The sequence below is a fragment of the Mobula hypostoma genome, chromosome 6 (assembly GCF_963921235.1).
Source record: "Mobula hypostoma chromosome 6, sMobHyp1.1, whole genome shotgun sequence".
Lineage (NCBI taxonomy): Eukaryota > Metazoa > Chordata > Chondrichthyes > Myliobatiformes > Myliobatidae > Mobula > Mobula hypostoma.
Window position 1 is genome coordinate 1455623 of NC_086102.1, and position 23631 is coordinate 1479253.

At 47.1% G+C, this 23631-nt stretch overlaps 2 protein-coding genes across 5 annotated transcripts in view; both read right to left on the bottom strand.

The window, feature by feature from the left end:
* Nucleotides 1-878, bottom strand: part of LOC134347760 (ubiquitin-associated and SH3 domain-containing protein A-like) — a 125156-nt gene extending 124278 nt beyond the window's left edge. The window contains exon 1 of the mRNA XM_063050164.1: nt 870-878. Coding sequence (XP_062906234.1) covers nt 870-878 — 9 coding nt within the window. The remainder of the gene's footprint in view (nt 1-869) is intronic.
* A 339-nt stretch (nt 879-1217) lies between these two features.
* Nucleotides 1218-23631, bottom strand: part of LOC134347785 (1,4-alpha-glucan-branching enzyme-like) — a 507671-nt gene continuing 485257 nt past the window's right edge. For 2 of the 4 annotated variants that reach the window (XM_063050206.1, XM_063050204.1), the window contains exons 16-18: nt 5485-5535; nt 4556-4600; nt 1218-1389 (exon numbers count right to left, since the gene is read on the bottom strand). In XM_063050206.1, coding sequence (XP_062906276.1) covers nt 1333-1389; nt 4556-4600; nt 5485-5535 — 153 coding nt within the window. In that variant the 3' untranslated portion in view covers nt 1218-1332. The remainder of the gene's footprint in view (nt 1390-4555; nt 4601-5484; nt 5536-23631) is intronic. The other 2 variants (XM_063050205.1, XM_063050207.1) reach the window with 2 other exon arrangements.

A 23631-nucleotide genomic window follows, 5' to 3' on the forward strand; every position in this document is an offset into this window, starting at 1 on the left:
CATATTTTTAAGCAGAATTTTTAACAGAGATACTTTATAAATGATTTCCCGTTTGTGACTCAAGCATTGAGTAACATTTACAGCCAGTGAGTTTGAGGATAGGGTTTCTCCCTGGCATTCCTGTACTCAAGCAGATTCAGGCACCATGTGGGCCGAGTGTTTGTGAAAGAACAGTGCTGTTGTCAGTTGCTGGGTCTGAATTTTGATGGAGGAGATGTGTATGAAGCTTTATCCAGCTGGCAAATGTGGGGAGGACAGTGGCAAATGGCAACAGCTAGCTTTGCTGCCACCCTGTGGGCGTCAGTGCAGTGCAGTGTGGTTGATGAGGCATGGTGCACACATCTCCAGAGAACAGCGCAAAGTCCAGTGTCCTTATTCTGACCATCTTTGGTGGCGCTCTGGAAAAAAAAAGTGTCTGATTGTCCACTCCATCTACGCATCTCATCACCTTGCACACTTCTATCAAGTCACCTCTCATTCTCTTTTACTCCTGAGGACAGCCCGGGATTGCTTGAGCCCAATCTAATCTATTTATTTATTTAGAGATAGTGCATGGAACAGGTTCTTGCAGCTCAATGAGTCACGCCACCCAGCACCCAGCAACCCAGTGACCCAGCACCCACTACATCTGCCTGTCTTTTAACCCCAGCTTCATCCCAAGACAACTCACAATGGCCAATTAACTGGCATGTTTTTGGGTTGGGGAATAATGAGGTGATTTCTCAGTAACCTGTCCCGCTGATGACAAGGAGACCTTTCAAATACTCTTTGCAAAGTGCTAGAGTCCTTTTGATTTCAAACTCCATCCTACTCTTTACATGTTGCACCTAGCTGTAGACCAACTATCCCACCCTCTCTGGTTCCCATACCTCCGTCATCATTATAGGAAGGATGTGGAAGCTTTAGAGAGAGTGCAGAAGAGATTTACCAGGATGCTGCCTGGATTAGAGATCATGTCTTATGAGCGTAGGTTGAGTGAGCTGGGGCTTTTCTTTTTGGAGCAAAGGACAATGCGAGGAGACTTGACAGATGTGATCAAAATGATGAGAGGCCAACATCGAGTGGCTAGCCAGAGACATGTTCCCCAGCGTGGAAATAGCTGATACACCCCTTCAGCATCACCCTTCTGAGATGAGGTGGTGAGGGTTCCCTCTCGGGGGTGATTTGCTCCAGAATCTGTCCCTCAATCTCTGGAACAAGGTGCACGCAGACCATCATTGGAAGGTGTTCAGTTTACCACAGATATTTAATGACAAATCTCGAACAGGCAAGGGTTAATGTGCAGGAAGGGTAACGTGTCCAGATGTTGCCCCGTTCTCCCTGTGCTCCTGGTCAGTTGGGGGGATCCACCCGAGCGAGGATGATGGCCGTCCGGCTGGGAATGTAAACCTGCAAAACACAGGCAGAGTCAGTGTGGCATTCAGGGTAATGAGTACAGACAGGGCCAGGCGTGCACACAGGGACCGTACAACATGCGCACAGGGACCATACAATGCGCGCAAAGCAACCGTTCAATGCACGCACAGGGACTGTTCAATGCACTCGGGCTAACGGGTGCAAGAACACAAGCTGGAATAGCAATGATACACAGACAACGTGATCTGGCATTTAATTTCACAGGCAATGCGATCTGGGGGTTCAATGTCACACACAGGCAATGCGATTTGGGGGTTTAATGTCAAACACAGAATGCGATCGCAGGTTTTATGTCACACACAGACTATGCGATCTACGGGTTTAATGCACACACAGACAATGCAGTCGCAGGTTTTATGTCACACACAGACTATGCGATCGACTGGTTTAATGCACACACAGACTATGCGATCTACGGGTTTAATGCACACACAGACTATGCGATCGACTGGTTTAATGCACACACAGACTATGCGATCGACTGGTTTAATGCACACACAGACTATGCGATCGACTGGTTTAATGCACACACAGACTATGCGATCTACGGGTTTAATGCACACACAGACTATGTGATCGACTGGTTTAATGCACACACAGACTATGCGATCTACGGGTTTAATGCACACACAGACTATGCGATCGACTGGTTTAATGCACACACAGACTATGCGATCTACGGGTTTAATGCACACACAGACTATGCGATCGACTGGTTTAATGCACACATAGACAACGCAATCGCAGGTTTTATGTCACACACAGACTATGCGAATTACGGGTTTAATGCACACACAGATAACTGAATGCAATGGTGAGGACCAGGGTACTGTGGAAGGGAGGAATCTGCTGCTGGGATATTCCCTCTCCGTTCCTCAATGGCCTGATTCTGTGCTTTCTTCTCACCATGCTGCCTCTGTTCTCCTAGCAGAGAGCTTGAGTTCATGAGAGATTTGGACTGCTTTTAACATCACAGGAGTGTGGGGCTGATTCCTGGGGCTGTAGGAGCCCCAAGCCCCAGAACTGCCAGCTTTTGTCTCAAAGAGCAACTTGACAGCAGTTAAACACAAGAGGTTCCACAGGTGGTGCAAATCCAGAGTAACACTCAGAACGCCAGAGGAACACAGCAGGTCAGGCAGCATCAATAGACAATACAGAGACAACACCACAGGAACTCAGCAGGTCAGGCAGCATCAATAGGCAATACAGAGACAACACCACAGGAACTCAGCAGGTCAGGCAGCATCAATAGACAATACAGAGACAACACCAGAGGAACTCAGCAGGTCAGGCAGCATCAATAGACAATACAGAGACAACACCACAGGAACTCAGCAGGTCAGGCAGCATCAATAGACAATACAGAGACAACACCAGAGGAACTCAGCAGGTCAGACTGTATCAATAGACAATACAGAGACAACACCAGAGGAACTCAGCAGGTCAGGCAGCATCAATAGACAATACAGAGACAACACCACAGGAACTCAGCAGGTCAGGCAGCATCAATAGACAATACAGAGACAACACCAGAGGAACTCAGCAGGTCAGACTGTATCAATAGACAATACAGAGACAACACCAGAGGAACTCAGCAGGTCAGGCAGCATCAATAGACAATACAGAGACAACACCAGAGGAACTCAGCAGGTCAGACTGTATCAATAGACAATACAGAGACAACACCACAGGAACTCAGCAGGTCAGGCAGCATCAATAGACAATACAGAGACAACACCAGAGGAACACAGTAGGTCAGACTGTATCAATAGACAATACAGAGACAACACCAGAGGAACTCAGCAGGTCAAACTGCATCAATAAAGATTTGATCCTTTGTATCGAGACCATTACCGTCACTCACAACCTGTTCTCACAACCTATGTACTAACTTTCAAGGGCTGTTTATCTCATGTTCTCAATATTTATTGCTTATTTAGTTATTAGTATAGTTCATTATTTTTTACTTTTTGTATTTGCATGTTTTGCCCGTCTTGATGTGTGTGGTCTTTCATTGATTGTATTGTACTTCTTCGTACTGTGAATGCCCACAAAAAATGAATCATGGGGCTGTATATAGTGACGTATGTGTACTTCACTGATGAGACGCTCCATCAGGACAGTTGTTGTAACCGGGGTCAGGAGGACACACAACCTCCACTGCTGAGGTGAATTTACCTTCGTTCCTGCGAGAGGTGTATTGTTCCCGGGGACACTGCAATGCAGAGGATGGGCGGGATCCCAGTTCCAAACACAAAGTCCCCAGTAGGGGAGTTTATCAAATAACAGTCGCCCTCCTGTTCTCATCATCTCCATATCTCGGTTCACACCACCTCTCAGGCACTTCACTCCCAATCTCATCTTGTTAATGATTCCCACAGGCTAACACTTCTCTGACTGACAGAAACCCTCCTGGAAAGATCAGAACTGCTCCTGGAAGCTCAGGACTCCAGCTTCCGTGCCTCTCAAGTTCAAGTTTGCTGCCATCTGACTGCACACATATACAACCAAACGAAACAACATTCCTCCGGACCACAGTGCATCCACAAAACATATATCACACATAGCACCTAAACAAAATTAACCATAAAAAGGTTAATATTATTCAAAATGGATGTGAATTGCACAGCACAGGTAAACGGTAACCAGTAAACAGCTCTCTGTCCTAGTGACTAGGACTCGGTGGTGGCAAGGTGTTCATAAGTCTCACAGCCTGAGGGACGAAGCTGTTCCCCAGCCTGACAGTCCTAGTCTTGATGCTCCGGTACCTCCTTCCTGATGGTAGTGGCTCAAACAGATTGTGGGATAGGCGGCAGGCATCCTCAACAACGCTTCCAGTCCTTTATCCGCAAAGCTCCCGGTAAATAGAGGTGAGGGAGACCCTGGTGATTCTCTCTGAGGGATTACTATCTGACCAAGGACTAAACCCCTTACACAGGTGGCACACCATTCTGCTCTGTTACGCCACAGTTCAGCGTCTCTGTCACACAGTGGCATTCCACAGGCAGCCGCACACACCTGAACAACGAAGCCAGCGCCAAGTCAGAGACACTGGTAAATAGTGGAAGCGTGCAGAGGGGTGAGTGTGGAAGGTCACGGCTCATTCATCGCCGAAGCAGTGACCCACTCACTGACTCACCTTTAGACAGAGCTTACACTTGTGCAGAATTCCCGATTTGACGAGCTGGGGGAGGAAAAGCAGTGGAAAATGTGACGCACAGAGAAAGGCAGGAGTGGTGGGACTGTCGCTGGTTAATGTCAGGGCGGAGGCAAGTGGGTTAGTAGAAAACAGTGGGCATCATAGGGTGGGGCAGATTAAGCAGGAAAGCTCAGTGGATAAAGGGGCGGTGCGGGTGAGTTTTAAATAATAGTTACTGGTACCTAATCGATAACACCGAGTACCGCTTGCCGGCTCAGGAGCACTGCGTGCAGGGGAACATGGCGGGTGATGGAGGAACCACACACAGGGCAGGTCTGCCCATTACCAGCAAGGCCATTCCTGGCTCCTATGCTTTCCGTTTGACCCGGGAGGGAAGCCTCTTGCATTAACCAACAGATTTGATCACGAGTGACTACAAACACCTTTCTCCTCTTCACCCGTCACTGAACGTGAATCTAACGTTTACAAAGAACCTAACTCCGACCAGTTCCTTAATTATCTGTCCAGATTAATCCTCTGTTCTTTGAAAGCCCGGTCAATGCAAGAGCAGGCGGCAGCCCCAATGTCAACCCTTCAGAAGATTCCAGCCCGCTCTCACTCCCATACTGACCCTCTCACTACACCACCACCCTCACTACATTGCCCCTCACCCTCCACCGCCTCTCAGTCTCTAGCGCCCCTCACTCCCTCTTATCCTCACTCCTTACAGTGCCTCACTTCGTACTACCAAAACTCCCTACTGCCCCTCACACACCGCCATTACTGCCCCTCACACACCGCCCTCATTACTGCCCCTCACACACCGCCCTCATTACTGCCCCTCACACACCGCCCTCCTTACTGCCCCTCACACACCACCCTGATTACTGCCCCTCACTCACCAGCAACAAGGGGCAGAGGGCGCTTACCTGTTCAGCGTGTTTCCTCCTCTGGATGTGGTCAGGCTCAAGGTGATGCAACTGAGTAAGAAGAGAAAAGCAGGAAAATAAAGGGAGAGGAAAGGACACAAACAGGGGAAGGGAGGAGTGATGATGGAGCCGGGGAAATGATGAGGAATAAAGCGGAAGGAGGTCAGAAAGAACAGAAGCTGGAGAGTGTTGTCACCGGGAGCTCACTGAACACCCTGTGCACAGTCCCCCCGAACAAACCTGATTGACCCACACATCACACGGATCAGGCACTGGACGTTCGGCTCTTCAACCAGCTCCAAACTTCCATCAGTTGACAATGATCTTACTGGGGCCTCAGCACCACACTCTACGCTGCCCTACCCCGTCATCTGATGGACAGAGGCGGTGACAATAAGACCATAAGATATAGGAGCAGAATTAGACCATTTGGCCCATCGAGTCTGCACTGCCATTTTGTCATGCTTGATCCATTTTCCCTTTCAGCTCCAAACTTCTGCCTCCCCGCCACCTCCCGTACCCCTTTATGCCCTGAGCCATTAAGAATCTATCAACTTCTTCCTTAAGTATACATCATGACTTGGCTTCCACAGCTGCCTGTGGCAAAGAATTCCACAGATTCACCACTCTCCAGCTAAAGAAATTCTTCTTCATCTCCGTTCTCAAAGATTATGCCTCTATTCTGAGGCTGTGTCCTCTAGTCTTAGACTCTCCCACCAAAGGAAACATCGTCTCCACATCCACTCAATCACGGCCTTTCACCATTCGATAGGTTTCAATGAGGTCACCCCTCATTCTTCTGAATTCTAGTGAATACAGGACCAGAGCCATCCAATGCTCTTCATATGACAAGCCATATAACTCCCCAGAAGAGATCCCTGAAATGCTTGAGTTCAAACAGGGGTGGGGAACCGACCACATCTCCTACTACCTGGGCAGCAGGCCAACCTGCAGAGTTCCCATATTCTTACAGGATCCACAGTGGTTTTACTATTTTATTTACAGCATGACGTATCAGAGTTTGATCTGGTGCATCAGCATTAGAATGCTGGTCGACAAATCCTGTACCCCAGTGCTACACGGGGTAAATCCTGTACCCGCTAATATTGTACCCCAGTGTAATAGAGTGACAGACCCGTCCTGACCGGTACCGTACCCCTGTGTTATACAGTGACAGACCCGTCCCCACCGGTACCGTATCCCGGTGTTATACGGTGACAGACCCGTCCCCACCGGTACCGTACCCCGGTGTTATACAGTGACAGAACCGTCCCCACCGGTACCGTACCCCAGTGTTATACAGTGACAGACCCAATCTCACCGGTACTGTACCCCTGTGCTATACAGAGCTAAGAAGGAGAGGATTCGCGGGCTTTTTCAGATTTTTAAATGGCCAACCATTTGGGAGCAGAGGATCTGAAGACAGCCGGTCAGCTGGCGCAGTACAAAAGCAGTTTCATCCAGGGAAGTGGCCATCGTCAGAGTGGGATGGCTTTGGCTCAACAGGCAGAGGCGAGGGTAGGTTCCGGTAAGTTTTGTTTTGTTTTGTTTGTTTCGAGTAGAGAGAATGCCAGGCAGGTTGTTGGAATGCCCTTCTTGCAGGATGTGAGAAGACAGGGAGACCTCTGGTCTCCCTGACAACGACACTGCAAGAAGTGGATCCAGCTGCAGTTCCCAACAAACCGCATTAGGAAACTGGAGCAGGAGCTGGATGACCTCCGGATCATTCGGGAGAATGAGATGTTTATAGATAGTAGCTTCAGGGAGGTAGTTATCCCAAAGGAGCAGCACACAGATAATTAGGTTACCGTCAGGCGAGGGAAGGGGAAAGGGCAGGCAGAGCAGGGTTCCCCTGTGGCCATTCCCCTCAACAAGTATACCGATTTGGATACTGTTGGGGGGGATGACTTACCTGGGACAAGCAGTGGCAGCCGGATCTCTGGCACTGAGTCTGGTTCTGCAATGCAGAAAGGAGGGTGGAAGAAGAGGAGAGTGGTAGTGATAGGGGACTCGATAGTTAGAGGTACAGAAAGGAAGTTCTGTGGTCGTGACAGAGACTCCCACATGGTTTGTTGCCTCCCGGGTGCCAGGGTCAGGGATGTCTCTGATTGCGTGCACAGCATTCTGAAGTGGGAGGGTGGTCAGCCTGATGTCATGGTACACATCGGTACCAATGACGTAGGAAGAAAGAGTGAGGAGGTCCTGGAGAGTGAGTACAGAGAGCTTGGCAGGAAGTTAAACAGCAGGACCTCGAGGGTGGTAATCTCAGGATTGCCACCTGTGCCACGTGCCAGTGAGGGTAGGAATAGGATGCTGTGGCGGATGAACACATGGCTGAGGAACTGGTGTAGGGGCAGGGTTTCAGATTTCAGGATCATTGGGACCTCTTCTGGGGCAAGTGGGACCTGTACAAGAGAGACGGGTTATACCTGAACTACAAAGGGATCAATATCCTTTCAGGGAGGTTTGTTAGTGCTTTTGGGGAGGGCTTAAACTAGATTTGCAGGGGGATGTTTGTGTGAATGTGTGATTGATGTGTGTTAGATGTTTGTGTGAATGTGTGATTGATGTGTGTTGGATGTTTGTGTGAATGTGTGTGCCCCACACACAGCAGCCACAGCTTGTACCAGTAGTCAGCAAGGCTGAGTTGGTCTGAAAGGCTTTTTTCTGCACCCTCTAACTCCATGTACTTGTGCTGACAGTATGCTAGCCCTTTATAATATCCACTCTTCATTAACCTTCTCAAATTCCTCTCTGTTAAACGGGTCACCTTTAGAAGCAGGATACAGAGTCACAGGCCACATGAGATCCATTAGACTGAATTTGCATGCGAAGGAATGTTGGATTCTCTCAGCAGAATGACAGAACAGTCTCAAGCTGATCACTGGTGTTTAGCTGGAGCCTGCCTGCTACCTGCTGTCTACAGGTCAAACGCCCCAGGTGCAGAGCCGTGAAGGACAGGTAAACCCATCTCAGGTGTTACAGGTGAACCCCCCATCAGGAGGTTACAGGTTAACGCATTCCTTGGTTGGTTAACGGTAAACCTACCTGTCAGGTGGTTAGAGGTGAACCCGCCCGCTGGGAGGTCAGAAGAGAACCCCTTTGTCGGGAGGTCAGAGGTGAACCCCTTCGTCTGGAGGTCGGAGGTGAACCCACTTGCAGGGAGGTCAGAGGTGAACCTGACCATCGGGAGGTCAGAGGTGAACCCATCCATCGGATGGTCAGAGGCGAATCTGTCCATTGGGAGGTTGGAGGTGAACCTGTCTGTCAAGGGTTTAGAGGCGAACCCGTCTGTCGAGAGGTGAGAGGTGAATCCGACCATCGGGAGGTCAGAGGTGAACCCATTTGTCGGGTGGTTATGAGTAAACCTACCTGTCAGGAGTTTACAGGTGAACCCACCTATTGTTGTTGTTCGTCCATTGTCGACGTCGATGAGGACCTCGACACCATTATGATGGTATCGAGACTAGCGCGTGATTTGGATTTAAGTGAGGGAGAGTTGCACAGCGTCAGCCTCACTCTCTCTTCCCAATTCCCATCTGGATCCAGTGGCAAGACACAGTCTAGACGGCTGGAGATGGGACTAGGTGCAGTGGATGACCAGGACGTCTTCTGTGTCTTGTCCTGCTCTACACGTTCCACGGCGCTTGCAGAGACCACCTTCTTGACCGTTGGACCTTCCACTGGTCTCGTCCGCTCAATCCGCCGGAGTCTGTCTTCACATGCTGGGATAGACAACTCCCTATCTCACCGAGGGTTTGAGATCCATCGGCTACCCTCACCTGGTTTAGCCGGCTTGTCGAAGCTGTTGCCCGGGGTGTGGCCGCTGTCGCATGCAGACAGCTACGGGGAGCCACAGGTGAGAGCTGAGTGCCAGGTGGGGACCAAAGGTGGATTAACCACCCTAAAAAAGGACGCGACATGTTCCCCCACCAGAGGTGCTACCCCTCCCTGACACCCCAACTATAAGACCATAAGACATAGGAGCAGAAATCAGCCATTCAGTCCATCAATTTGGCTCTGCTATTCCATCATGGCTGCTCCCGGATCACACACAACCACATACACCTGCCTTCTCACCATGTCTTTAGATGCCTTGACCAATCAGGCAATGATTACTTTCAGCCTTAGGTATACCCACGGACTTGGCCTCCATCACAGTCTGTGGCCAAGCATTTCACAGATTCACTACTCTCTGGCTAAAAGAAATTCCTTCTTACCTCTGTTCTAAAAGGTCACCCCTCTATTTTGAGGCTGTGCTTTCTAGTTCTGGATACCCCACCAAAGGAAACATCCTCTCCACATCCATCTGATCTAGTCCTTTCAACATTTGGTAGGTTTCCATGAGATCCCTCCGCATCATTCTAAATTCCAGTGAGTACGGGCCCAAAGCTGCCAAATGCTCCTCATATGTTTACCCCTTCGTTCCTGGAATCATTCTTGTGAACCTCCTCTGGACTCTCTCCAATCACCACATATCCTTTCTGAGATATGGGGCCCAAAACTGTTGACAATACTCCAAGTGCAGCCTGATTACTGTCTTATAAAGACTTAGCTTTATATTCTTCTTGCTTTTATATTCTATTCTCCTTGAAATAAATGCCAACTTTGCATTTGCCTTCTTTACCACAGGCTCAACCTGTAAATTAACCTTCCGGGAATCTTGCATGGGGACTCCTAAATCCTTCTGCACCTCTGATGTTTGAACCTTCTCCCCATTTAGATAATAGTCCGCACTATTGTTCCTTTTACCAAAATACATTATCATACATTTCCCAACACTGTAAACCACCTGCCTCTTTTTTGCCCATCCTTCCAATTTGTCTAAGTCCTGCTGCAATCGCATTGCTTCCTCAGCACTACCTACCCCTCCACCCATCTTTGTATCATCCGCAAACTTTCCCACAAAGCCACCAATTCCATTATCCAAATCATTGACAAACAATGTGAAAAGCAGTGGTCCCAATACTGACCCCTGAGGAACACCACTAGTCACCGGCAGCCAACCAGAAAAGGCCCCTTTTATTTCAACTCGCTGCTTCCTGCCTGTCAGCCATTCCTCTATCCATGTCAGTATCTTTCCTGGAATGCCATAGAATTTTATCTTGTTAAGCAGCCTCATGTGTGGCACCTTATCAAATGCCTTCTGAAAATCCAAGTAAATGACATCCACTGCCTCTCCTTTGTCCACCCTGCTTGTTACTTCCTCGAAGAACTCTAACAGATTTGTCAGGCAAGATTTCCCTTCAAAGAAACCATGCTGACTTTGATTTATTTTATCATTAGTCTCCAAGTACCCCAAAACCTCATCCTTACTAACAGACTCCAACACTTTCCCAACCACTGAGGTTGGATTTCCTTGTGTCTGGCCTATAATTTCCTTTCTTTTGCCTTCCTCACTTCTTAAAGAGTGGAGTGACATTTAAAATCTTCCAGTCCTCCAGAACCTGCCAGAGTCAATTGATTCTTGAAAGATCATGACCAATACATCTGTTAACTTCACAATAACCTCTCTCAGGACATTGGGATGTAGTCCATCTCACCCAGGTGACTGAAGACCTTTGAGTCTGCTTGATACATTTTCCTTTGTAATAGCAATGGCACTCACTGCTGCTCCCTGACACTCACAGACCACTTATCTTTGGCTTGTTTGCCCTCATAATTCATCTTTTCTCATCTCGTAGCCTTTTTAGTTGCCTTCTGTTGTATTTTAAAAGCTTCCCAATCATCCAACTTCCCTCTCACTTTTGTTACCTTATATGCCCTTTCCTTGGCTTTTATGCAGTCCTTAACTTCCCTTGCCAGCCACGGTTGCCTACCCCTGCCATTTCAGAACTTCTTCTTCTGTGGAACATATCTAAACTGAGCCTTGTGAACTATTGCCTGAAACTTCAGCCATCTCTGCTCTGCCATCATCCCTGCCTGTATCCTTCTCCAGTCCACCTGGGCAAGCTCCTCTCTCATGCCTCTGTAATTCCCTTTATTCCATTGTGATATTGATACATGTGACTTATGCTTCTCCCTCTCAAATTGCAGTATGAATTCAATCATATTATGATTACTCCTCCAAAAGGTTCCTTTAGGTTAAGCTCCCTAATGAGATATGGGTTATTACACAACACTCAATGTAAGATAGCCTTTCCCTGAGTAGGCTCAAGCACAAGCTGCTCTAAAAAGCCATCTCATAGGCATTCAACAAATTATCCCTCTTACGATCCAACATCCACCTGATTTCCCAATCCCCTTGCATATTGGTCCCCCATTACAATTGAATAATTCCCCTTATTACATGTGTTTTCCAGCTCCCTTTGCAATCTCAACCCCACATCATGGCTGCTATTTGGAGACCTATATTTGATGCCCATAATTCTTTTTCACCCTTGCAATTTCTTAACTTCATCCAGAAAGATTCAACAGTCTCTGATTCTATGTCACCTCTTTCTAAAGATGTAATTCCATCTCTTACCAACAGAGCCACACCCGCTGCCTGTCCTTTCTATACAAAGTTTATCCTTTGATGTTAAGCTCTCAATTATGGCCTTCTTTCAGCCACGACTCAGTGATGCCCACAACGTCATACCGAACAATCTCAAATTGCGTCACGAATTTGCCCACCTTATTCCGAATGCTATGCATATTTAAATATGATACCTTCAATCCTGCATTCTTCACTCTTTTGAATTTTGCCTCTGTGGTACAAATTAACTCTTTGCTCTGTCTGCATTTGTACCCAATCATTGGCTTGTCCTTCCTTACATTCATGTTACATCCGTCATCTACTTGTAAACCTGCTGGCTGATTCTCATCTCCATCATACTGGTTCCCATCCCCCTGCCATATTAGCTTAAACCACTCCCAACAGCTCTAGTAAATCTGCCTGCAAGAATATTGGCCCCCTCAGATTCAAGTGTGACCCGTCCCTTTTGTACAGGTCCCACCCAGGCCAGAAGAGGTCCTAATTATTCACAAATCTCAATCCCTGCCCCCTGCTCCAATACTTCAGCCACGCATTTTATCTGCCACCTCATTTTATCCTCACTATTTGCATGACACAAGCAGCAATCCTGAGATTACTACCTTTGAGGTCCTGCTTCTCAGCTTCCTTCCTAACTCCCTGTATGTTTTCAGGAGTTCCTCCCTTTTCCTACCTATGTCACTGGTACCAATATGTACCATGATCCCTGGCTACTCACCCTTCCATTTCAGGATATTGTGGACGCGTCCAGAAACATCTCAGACCCTGACACCTGGGGGACAAACTACCATCCGTGTTTCCTTTTTGCATCCACAGAATCTGACCCCTAACTATAGAGTTCCCAATTACTGCTGCCACCCTTTTCATTTCCCTACCCTTCTGATCCACAGGCCAGACTCTGTACCAGAGGCACGGCCGATGTTGCTTTCCCCCAGAAGTTCGTCCCCCCACAACAGTTCTCAAAATGGAGTACTTATTGTTGAGGGAGACGGCCACAGGGGTGCTCTCCACTATCTGACGTTCCCCCTTCCCTCTCCTGACAGTCACCCATTTATCTGTCTCCTGTAGCCTTGGGGTGACTACCTCCCTGTAGCTCCCGTCTATCACTGCTTCACTTTCCTTAACAAGCCGAAGGTCATCGAGATGCAGCTCCAGTTCCCTAACACGCTCTCTGAGAAGCAGCAGCTCGATGTACCTGGTACAGACATGGCCATCGGGGAGGCTGGAAGTCTCCTGGAAATCCCACACCTGACACCCAGAGCAGAACACTGGCTCTGTAGACATACCCCTATTCTTTCTAGAGTTGAGTAAGAAATAAGGAATGAACTTACCTTGCTTCTGCCTATTCTCACAGTAGTAGTGAGGTCAGAGATGGTATTAAACAGGAAATTAGAAATGTGTGCAATAAAGGAACAGCAGTTATAATGGGTGATTTCAATCTACATGTAGATTGGATGAACCAAATTGGTAAAGGTGCTGAGGAAGAGGATTTCTTGGAATGTATGCGGGATGGTTTTTTGAATCAACATGTTGAGGAACCAACTAGAGAGCAGGCTATTCTAGACTGGGTTTTGAGCAATGAGGAAGGGTTAATTAGCAATCTTGTCGTGAGAGGCCCCTTGGGTAAGAGTGACCATAATATGGTGGAATTCTTCATTAAGATGGAGAGTGACATAGTTAATTCAGAAACAAAGGTTCTGAACTTAAAGAGGGGTAACTTTGAAGGTATGAGACGTGAATTAGCTAAGATAGACTAGCAAATGACACTTAAAGGATTGACGGTGGATATGCAATGGCAAGCATTTAAAGATTGCATGGATGAACTACAACAATTGTTCATTCCAGTTTGGCAAAAGAATAAATCAAGGAAGGTAGTGCACCCGTGGCTGACAAGAGAAATTAGGGATAGCATCAATTCCAAAGAAGAAGCATACAAATTAGCCAGAAAAAGTGGCTCACCTGAGGACTGGGAGAAATTCAGAGTTCAGCAGAGGAGGACAAAGGGCTTAATTAGGAAGGGGAAAAAAAGATTATGACAGAAAACTGGCAGGGAACATAAAAACTGACTGTAAAAGCTTTTATAGATATGTAAAAAGGAAAAGACTGGTAAAGACAAATGTAGGTCCCCTACAGACAGAAACAGGTGAATTGATTATGGGGAGCAAGGACATGGCAGACCAATTGAATAATTACTTTGGTTCTGTCTTCACTAAGGAGGACACAAATAATCTTCCAGAAATAGTAGGGGACAGAGGGTCCAGTGAGATGGAGGAACTGAGGGAAATACATGTTAGTAGGGAAGTGGTGTTAGGTAAATTGAAGGGATTAAAGGCAGATAAATCCCCAGGGCCAGATGGTCTGCATCCCAGAGTCCTTAAGGAAGTAGCCCAAGAAATAGTGGATGCATTAGTGATAATTTTTCAAAACTCGTTAGATTCTGGACTAGTTCCTGAGGATTGGAGGGTGGCTAATGTAACCCCACTTTTTAAAAAAGGAGGGAGAGAGAAACCGGGGAATTATAGACCGGTTAGCCTAACGTCGGTGGTCGGGAAACTGCTGGAGTCAGTTATCAAGGATGTGATAACAGCACATTTGGAAAGCGGTGAAATGATCGGACAAAGTCAGCATGGATTTGTGAAAGGAAAATCATGTCTGACGAATCTCATAGAATTTTTTGAGGATGTAACTAGTAGAGTGGATAGGGGAGAACCAGTGGATGTGGTATATTTGGATTTTCAAAACGCTTTTGACAAGGTCCCACACAGGAGATTAGTGTGCAAACTTAAAGCACACGGTATTGGGGGTAAGGTATTGATGTGGATAGAGAATTGGTTAGCAGACAGGAAGCAAAGAGTGGGAATAAACGGGACCTTTTCAGAATGGCAGGCAGTGACTAGTGGGGTACCGCAAGGCTCAGTGCTGGGACCCCAGTTGTTTACAATATATATTAATGACTTGGATGAGGGAATTAAATGCAGCATCTCCAAGCTTGTGGATGACACGAAGCTGGGTGGCAGTGTTAGCTGTGAGGAGGATGCTAAGAGGATGCAGAGTGACTTGGATAGGTTGGGTGAGTGGGCAAATTCATGGCAGATGCAATTTAATGTGGATAAATGTGAAGTTATCCACTTTGGTGGCAAAAATAGGAAAACAGATTATTACCTGAATGGTGGCCGATTAGGAAAAGGGGAGGTGCAATGAGACCTGGGTGTCATTATACACCAGTCATTGAAAGTGGGCAGGCAGGTACAGCAGGCGGTGAAAAAGGCGAATGGTATGCTGGCATTTATAGCGAGAGGATTCGAGTACAGGAGCAGGGAGATACTACTGCAGTTGTACAAGGCCTTGGTGAGACCACACCTGGAGTATTGTGTGCAGTTTTGGTCCCCTAATCTGAGGAAAGACATCCTTGCCATAGAGGGAGTACAAAGAAGGTTCACCAGATTGATTCCTGGGATGGCAGGACTTTCATATGAAGAAAGACTGGATGAACTAGGCTTGTACTCGTTGGAATTTAGAAGATTGAGGGGGGATCTGACTGAAACGTATAAAATCCTAAAGGGATTGGACAGGCTAGATGCAGGAAGATTGTTCCCGATGTTGGGGAAGTCCAGAACGAGGGGTCACAGTTTGAGGATAAGGGGGAAGCCTTTTAGGACTGAGATTAGGAAAAACTTCTTCACACAGAGAGTGGTGAATCTGTGGAATTCTCTGCCACAGGAGACAGTTGAGGCCAGTTCACTGGCTATATTTAAGAGGGAGTTAGATAGGCCCTTGTGGCTACGGGGATCAGAGGGTATGGAGGGAAGGCTGGTGCAGGGTTCTGAGTTGGATGATCAGCTATGATCATAATAAATGGCGATGCAGGCTCGAAGGGCCGAATGGCCTACTCCTGCACCTATTTTCTAAGTTTTTTATGTTTCTAAGCCTTGTTGAGCCAAAGCCTTCCTATTCTAACTCAGACCACTCCAACAATGACCATTTCCACGATGACTGCTCCGCTAGGCGGTACCCCTCTTTTGGAGAGACTGGGTTTCCTGTCAAAAATATTTCTCAGACCTCTGCAGGAACACTGCTGTTGCACCTGCGCAGTCCTCCAATCAACCTGTCAGGAGGTTGGAGGTGAACCCGTCCGTTGAGATGTTAGAGGTGAATCCCTACATCGGGAGGTTACAGGGAACCCACCTGTCAGGGGATTACAGACAGGTGAGTTAGTGGGAACACTCCAATAACCTCTACACACCCACAAAAGACACAAGAGATTCAGCAGATGCTGGAAAGCCGGAGCAACACACAAAAAATGCTGGAAGAACTCAGCAAGTCAAGCAGCTTCTGTGGAGGGAAATGATGTTTTGTGCTGTGGCACTTCATTAGCAACATAGAACCAGATTCTTATTCCCAAGAAACATGGTAATCTTCTGGAACAGCTTCCTACTCCTGGCAATTTGAGTTCTCAGAGATGCTCCTTAAAGCTATTGGAGTTTTGGTTTCCAGCAGTCCTTCGCCAATACAGTATCCATGAGCGGCAGCTTGACCATCCTTCCCAGATTCTGGGAGGTGGGGGCAGTGATCAAACTGTCTGAAGGCATTGAAGTCCTGAGGGATAGTCGTAGAATCATAGAAAAGCACAGTACAGAAACACAGTACAGAAACAAGTCTGTGCTGAGCCATTTAAACTGCCTATTCCCATCGACATGCACCAGGACCATGGCTCTCCATACCCCTGCTATGTACCTATCCAAATTTCTCTTACATGTTGAAATCGAGCTTGCATACGCTACTTGTGCTGGCAGCTCATTCCACACTCTCATAGCCCTCTGAGTGAAGAATATTAGACCATAAGACAAAGGAGCAGAAGTCTGCCATTCAGCCCATCGAGTCTGCTCCGCCATGTTATCATGAGCTGATCCATTCTCCCATTTAGTTTCACTCTCCCGCCTTCTCACCATAACCTTTGATGCCCTGGCTACTCAGATACCTATCAATCTCTACCTTAAATACACCCAATGACTTGGCCTCCACTGCCACCCGTGGCAACAAATTCCATAGGTTCACCACCTTCTGGCTAAAAAAATTTCTTCGCATCTCTGTTCTGAATGGGCACCCTTCAATCCTTAAGTCATACCGTCTCATACTAGACTGCCCCATCATGGGAAACAACTTTGCCACATCCACACTGTCCATGCCTTTCAACATTCGAAATGTTTCTATGCGGTCTCCCATCATTCTTCTAAACTCCAAGGAATACAGACCAAGAGCGGACAAACGTTCCTCATATGTTAACCCTCTCATTCCCAGAATTATTCTAGTAAATCTTCTCTGTACCCTCTCCAACGTCAGCACATCCTTTCTTAAAATAGGGAGACTAAAACTGTCCACAGTACTCCAAGTGAGGTCTCACCAGTGCCTTCTAGAGCCTCAACATCACATCCCTGCTCCTATACTCTATTCCTCTAGAAATGAGTGCCAACATTGCATTTGCCTTCTTCACTACCAACTCAACCTGGAGGTTAACCTTAAGGGTATCCTGTACGAGGACTCCCAAGTCCCGTTGCATCTCAGAACTTTGAATTCTTCCCCCATTTAAATAATAGTCTGCCCGTTTATTTCTTCTGCCAAAGTGCATAACCATACACTTTCCAACATTGTATTTTATTTGCCACTTCTTTGCCCATTCTTCCGATCTATCCAAGTCTCTCTGCAGACTCTCCGTTTCCTCAGCACTACCGGCCCCTCCACCTACCTTCGTATCGTCAGCAAACTTAGCCACAAAGCCATCTATTCCATAATCCAAGTCGTTGATGTACAATGTAAAAAGAAGCAGCCCCAACACGGACCCCTGTGGAACACCACTGGTAAGCGGCAGCCAACAAGAATAGGATCCCTTTATTCCCACTCTCTGTTTCCTGCCAATCAGCCAATGCTCTATCCACGTATGTAACCTTCCTGTAATTCCATGGGCTCTTATCTTGTTAAGTAGCCTCATGTGTGGCACCTTGTCAAGGGCCTTCTGAAAATCCAAATATACAACATCCACTGCATCTCCCTTGTCTAGCCTACTGGTAATTTCCTCAAAAAATGGTAATAGGTTTGTCAGGCAGGATTTTCCTTTAAGGAATCCATGCTGAGTTCTGCCTATCTTGTCATATGCCTCCAGGTACCTCATCCTTGACAATCGACTCCAACAACTTCCCAACCACCGATGTCAAGCTAACAGGTCTATAATTTCCTTTTTGCTTCCTTGCCCCCTTCTTAAATAGTGGAGTGACATTTGCAATCTTCCAGACCTCCGGAACCATGCCAGAATCTATCGACATGTGAAAGATCATCACTAATGCCTCCGCAATCTCCACAGCTACTTCCTTCAGAACACGCGGGTGCATTCTATCTGGTCCGGGAGATTTATCTACCTTTAGACTATTCAGCTTCCTGAGTACTTTCTCTGCCGTAATTGTGACTGCGTACATTTCTCTTCCCTGCCACCCTTGAGCGTCCGGTATACTGCTGATGTCTTCCTCAGTGAAGACTGATGCAAAATACTCGTTCAGTTCCTCTGCCATCTCCTTATCTCTCATTACAATTTCTCCAAGGATGAGGCTTTCCATTCCAAGACATCTCAAATGTCGTCTTTCTTTAAGGATCGTGGTTTCCCTTCTACCGTCATCAATGATGCCCTCACCGGCATCTCCTCCATTTCCCGCACTTCGGCCCTCACCCCATCGTCCTGCAACCACAACAGGGACGGAGTTCCCCTTGTCCTTACCTACCACCCCACCAGCGTCCGGATCCAGCACATTATCCTCCGCAACTTCCGCCACCTTCAACAGGACCCCAGCACTAAGCACATCTTTCCCTCTCCACCCCTCTCCGCTTTCCACAGGGATCGGTCCCTCCGCGACTCCCTGATCCACACGTCCATCCCCACGGATCTCCCACCCGGCACTTATCCCTGTAAGCGCAAGTGCTACACTTGTCCCTACACCTCCTCTCTTGCCACCATTCAGGGCCCCAAACAGTCCTTTCAGGTGAGGCAACGCTTCACTTGTGAGTCTGTTGGGGTCATCTATTGCATCCGGTGCTCCCGGTACGGCCTCCTCTACATCGGTGAAACCCGACGCAGATTGGGGGACCGCTTCGTTGAGCACCTCTGCTCCGTCCACCACAACAAACAGGATCTCCCGGTAGCCACACACTTCAACTCTGCTTCCCATTCCCATTCGGATATGTCCATACATGGCCTCCTCTACTGCCATGATGAGGCTGAACTCAGGTTGGAGGAGCAACACCTCATATACCGTCTAGGTAGTCTCCAGCCCCTTGGTATGAACATAGAATTCTCCAACTTCCGGTAATTCCCTCCCCCTCCCTTCCTCTATCCCTATTTCACTCTACCCCCTCCCCCAGCTCCCTCATGGTTCCGCTTCCTTTTTCTACTACCCATTGTTTTCAGGGCTATGACGTCAATCCTTCCCTTCCCCCACCCCTTTGTCTTTCAAATTACTGGTCTTTCAACTGACGCTACAAGCATTCTTCAAATCCTTCCCCATCTTTCATTCTTCAGTCCTGACGAAGGGTTCCGGCCGGAAACGTCGACTCATCGTTTCTGACTGATGCTGCCTGACCTGCTGAGTTCATCCAGCGTACTGAAAGTGTTGCTTTGATCTTTTACAGCATCTGCAGATTATTTTGCGGTAACACAAGTCTTTGGTCCCTCAGAACTCCGCCCAAGTCACAAACATTGTATCGCTCTGTATATACTGGCATGACCTTTTTATTCTCAATAATCACCTTCACACTTCATTCAACTAATGGAATAAATATGTCTAAATAAATTAAATATGGATCAAATGGAACATTATTATTGTTACTAGCTAGAAAAATGCTTTAAAAATTTCTGGGAGAATTTGTGTTGTTCGATCTCCCTAAGTCAGGCTGTTTGTGAACGGTGGGTGGGGTGGCCTGTACATACATTAAATGTATATGTAGTTACTATGTACATTAGGTCATTTGTGAACCGGGGAGGCAGGTATACACATTAAATGTACATATTAATACAGGGCTTTGTTGTTAGTACAACAGCATATGTCTGATGCAACGTGCTGAGTTCTGTGGAGACTAAAGGTCCCAGATACACAGACTGCATTGGCTGCAGGTCTCCAGATCGGCACCTTGGATACTGAGTGACAGTTGACCCCATTGCTCCCAGCTGGGACAGGAGTATTCTGTGGACAGCGAATTTCAGCTGGAGCTTGAGAGAGTGCTGGCAGAGAATGTCTGCTGGGTTCCGGAGACTGCCAGTGCCGATGGGAGACAAGTACAGTCAGACCCAACACCAGAACACTACGATGGGCTCCACTGTGCAGGAAGGGAGGAGAAAGATGAGCGATGGATCTTGGGGATTCACTTTATGGGTCAAAGTTAATCATTGTGGGCTGCAGAAATTTCTGGTTTGGGAGGAAATTGGAACCTTTATTGTTACATTTACTATTCAGAATCAGAATCAGGTTTATTATCACCAGCATGAAATTTGTTTCTGTGCCTCCTACCTGATGGTAACAGTGAGAAAAGGGCATGCCCTGGGTGCTGGAGGTCCTTAATAATGGATGCTGCCTTTCTGAAACACCGCTTCCTGAAGGTGTCCTGGATACTTTGTAGGCTAGTACCCAAGATGGAGCTGATTAGATTTACAATCTTTTGCAGCTTGTTTCGGTCCTGTGCAGTAGCACCCTCCCCCCCATACCAGACAGTGATGCAGCCTGTCAGAATGCTGTCCATGGTACATCTATAGAAGATTTTGAGTGTATTTGTTGACATGCATAATCTCTTCAAACTCCTAATAAAGTATAGCTGCTGTCTTGCCTTCTTTATGACTACATCAATAAGTTGGGACCAGGTTAGATCCTCAGAGATCATGACACCCCAAGAACTTGAAGCTGTTCACTCTCTCCACTTCTGATCTGTCTATGAGGATTGGTATGTGTTCCTTTGTTTTACCCTTCCTGAAGTCCACAATCAGCTCTTTCATCTTACTGACGTTGAGTGCCAGGTTGGTGCTGCTGCACCATTCACTAGTTGGCATATCTCACTCCTGTACGCCCTCTCGTCACCACCTGAGATTCTACCAACAATGGTTGTTTCATCAGCAAATTTATAGATGGTATTTGAGCAACGCCTAGCCACAGTCATGTGTATACAGAGAGTAGGGCAGTGAGCTAAGCACACACCCCTGAGGTGCACCAGTGTTGATCGTCAATGAGGAGGAGATGTTATCACCAATCTGCACAGACTCTGGTCTTCCGGTTAGGAAGTCGAAGATCCAATTGCAGATGGAGGTACAGAGGCCCAATTTCTGCAACTTTTCAATCAGGATTGTGGGAATGATGGTGTTAAATGCTGAGCTATAGTTGATGAACAGCATCCTGATGTATTGTCACGTATACTGAGAAAAACTTGTTACGCAGTGAAAACTTGTACATGCTGTCCACACAGATCATTTCATCACATCAGTGCATTGAGGTAGGAGAATGCCGAATAGAGTGTAACAGTTGGAGAGGGAGTGCAGAGCAGCTAAACAATAAGATGCAAGACCATGACGAGGTGGACTGTGAGGGTAGTGAACTATTCAGGAGCCTGATAACAGTGGGGAAGAAGCTGTCTTTCAGGCTGGCGGAACGTGTTTGCAGGATTTAAGGAGCTAGGAAAGCGATAAAGAGAGTGGATTGCAAATCTGCGGGCCCACTGCACATGAAAGGTGCCATGTAAACTTGTGCAATGTGGAATCAGTGGTGTCTGTGCAGCATCTTTTGAAAATCTAACCTGTGTTAAGGAAACGTCTATCATGTGAATGTTATTTCATGGTGATGATATTACCAAACAGAAAGGGACATGTGATCAGTATCACCTTGGCCTCTATGGTCCCAGACACAGTCAGATGGGGTCATCTCTGACCAGACTGCCAACTACTCCCTCAGTTCAGACCAATGCAGTCACCTCTTTCAGGGAATTGGAAATGGTGTGGGTGGGGTAAAGCTGACTGATATAGAACATAGACATCTCCAGTAAATTACAGTCCCTTCGGCCCACAATGTTGTGCTGACCATGTAACCTACTCTATAAACTGCCTAGAATTTCCCTACCTCATAGCCCTCTGTTTTTCTAAACTCCATGTACTGTACCTATCTAGCAGTGTCTTAAAAGACCCTGTCGTATTGAACTCTACCACTGTCGTCAGCAGTGCATTCCACCACTCTCTGTGTGAAAAACTTAACCCTGACATTCCCTCTGTACCTACTTCTAGGCACCTTAAGACTATGCCTCTTGTGTTAGCCATTTCAGCCCTGGGAAAAAGCCTCTGGTCATCCACATAATCAATGCCTCTCATCATCTCAATGAATACTTCACTTTGGTATTCACCAATGAGAGGGAACTTGATGATGGTGAGGACAATATGAGTGAGGGGATGTTCTGGAGCATGTTGATATTAAGGGAGAGAAGGTGTTGGAGTTGTTTAAATACATTAGGATGGATAAGTCCCCGGGGCCTGACAGAATATTGTGGCTGCTCCACAAGGCGAGGGAAGAGATTGCTGAGCCTCTGGCTAGGATCTTTATGTCCTCGTCCACATGAATGGTACCGGAGGACTGGAGGGAGGCAAATGTCCCCTTGTTCAAAAAAGGTAGTAGTGATAGTCCGGGTAATTATAGACCAGTGAGCCTTATGTCTGTAGTGGGAAAGCTATTGGAAAAGATTCTTTGAGATAGGATCTCCGGGCATTTAGAGAATCATGGTCTGATCAGGGACAGTCAGCATGGCTTTGTGAAGGGCAGATCGTGTCTAACAAGCCTGATAGAGTTCTTTGAGGAGGTGACCTGGCATATAGATGAGGGTAGTGCAGTGGATGTGATCTATATGGATTTTAGTAAGGCATTTGACAAGTTCCACACGGTAGGCTTACTCAGAAAGTCAGAAGGCATGGGATCCAGGGAAGTTTGACCAGGTGGATTCAGAATTGGCTTGCCTGCAGAAGGCAGAGGGTCGTGGTGGAGGGAGTACATTCAGATTGGAGGATTGTGACTAGTGGTGTCCCACAAGGATCTGTTTTGGGACCTCTACTTTTCGTGATTTTTATTAACGACCTGGATGTGGGGGTAGAAGGGTGGGTTGGCAAGTTTGCAGACGACACAAAGGTTGGTGGTGTTGTAGATAGTGTCGGGGATTGTCAAAGATTGCAGAGAGACATTGATAGGATGCAGAAGTGGGGTGAGAAGTGGCAGATGGAGTTCAACCCGGAGAAGTGTGAGGTGGTACACTTTGGAAGGACAAACTCCAAGGCAGAGTACAAAGTAAATGGCAGGATACTTGGTAGTGTGGAGGAGCAGAGGGACCTCAGGGTACATGTCCACATTTCCTTGAAAGTTGCCTCACAGGTAGATAGGGTAGTTAAGAAAGCTTATGGGGTGTTAGCTTTCATAAGTCCAGGGATAGAGTTTAAGAGTCGTGATGTAATGATGCAGCTCTATAAAACTCTGGTGAGGCCACACTTAGAGTACTGTGTCCATTTCTGGTCGCCTCACTATAGGAAGGATGTGGAAGCATTCGAAAGGGTACAGAGGAGATTTACCAGGATGCTGCCTGGTTTAGAGAGTATGGATTATGATCAGAGATTAAGGGAG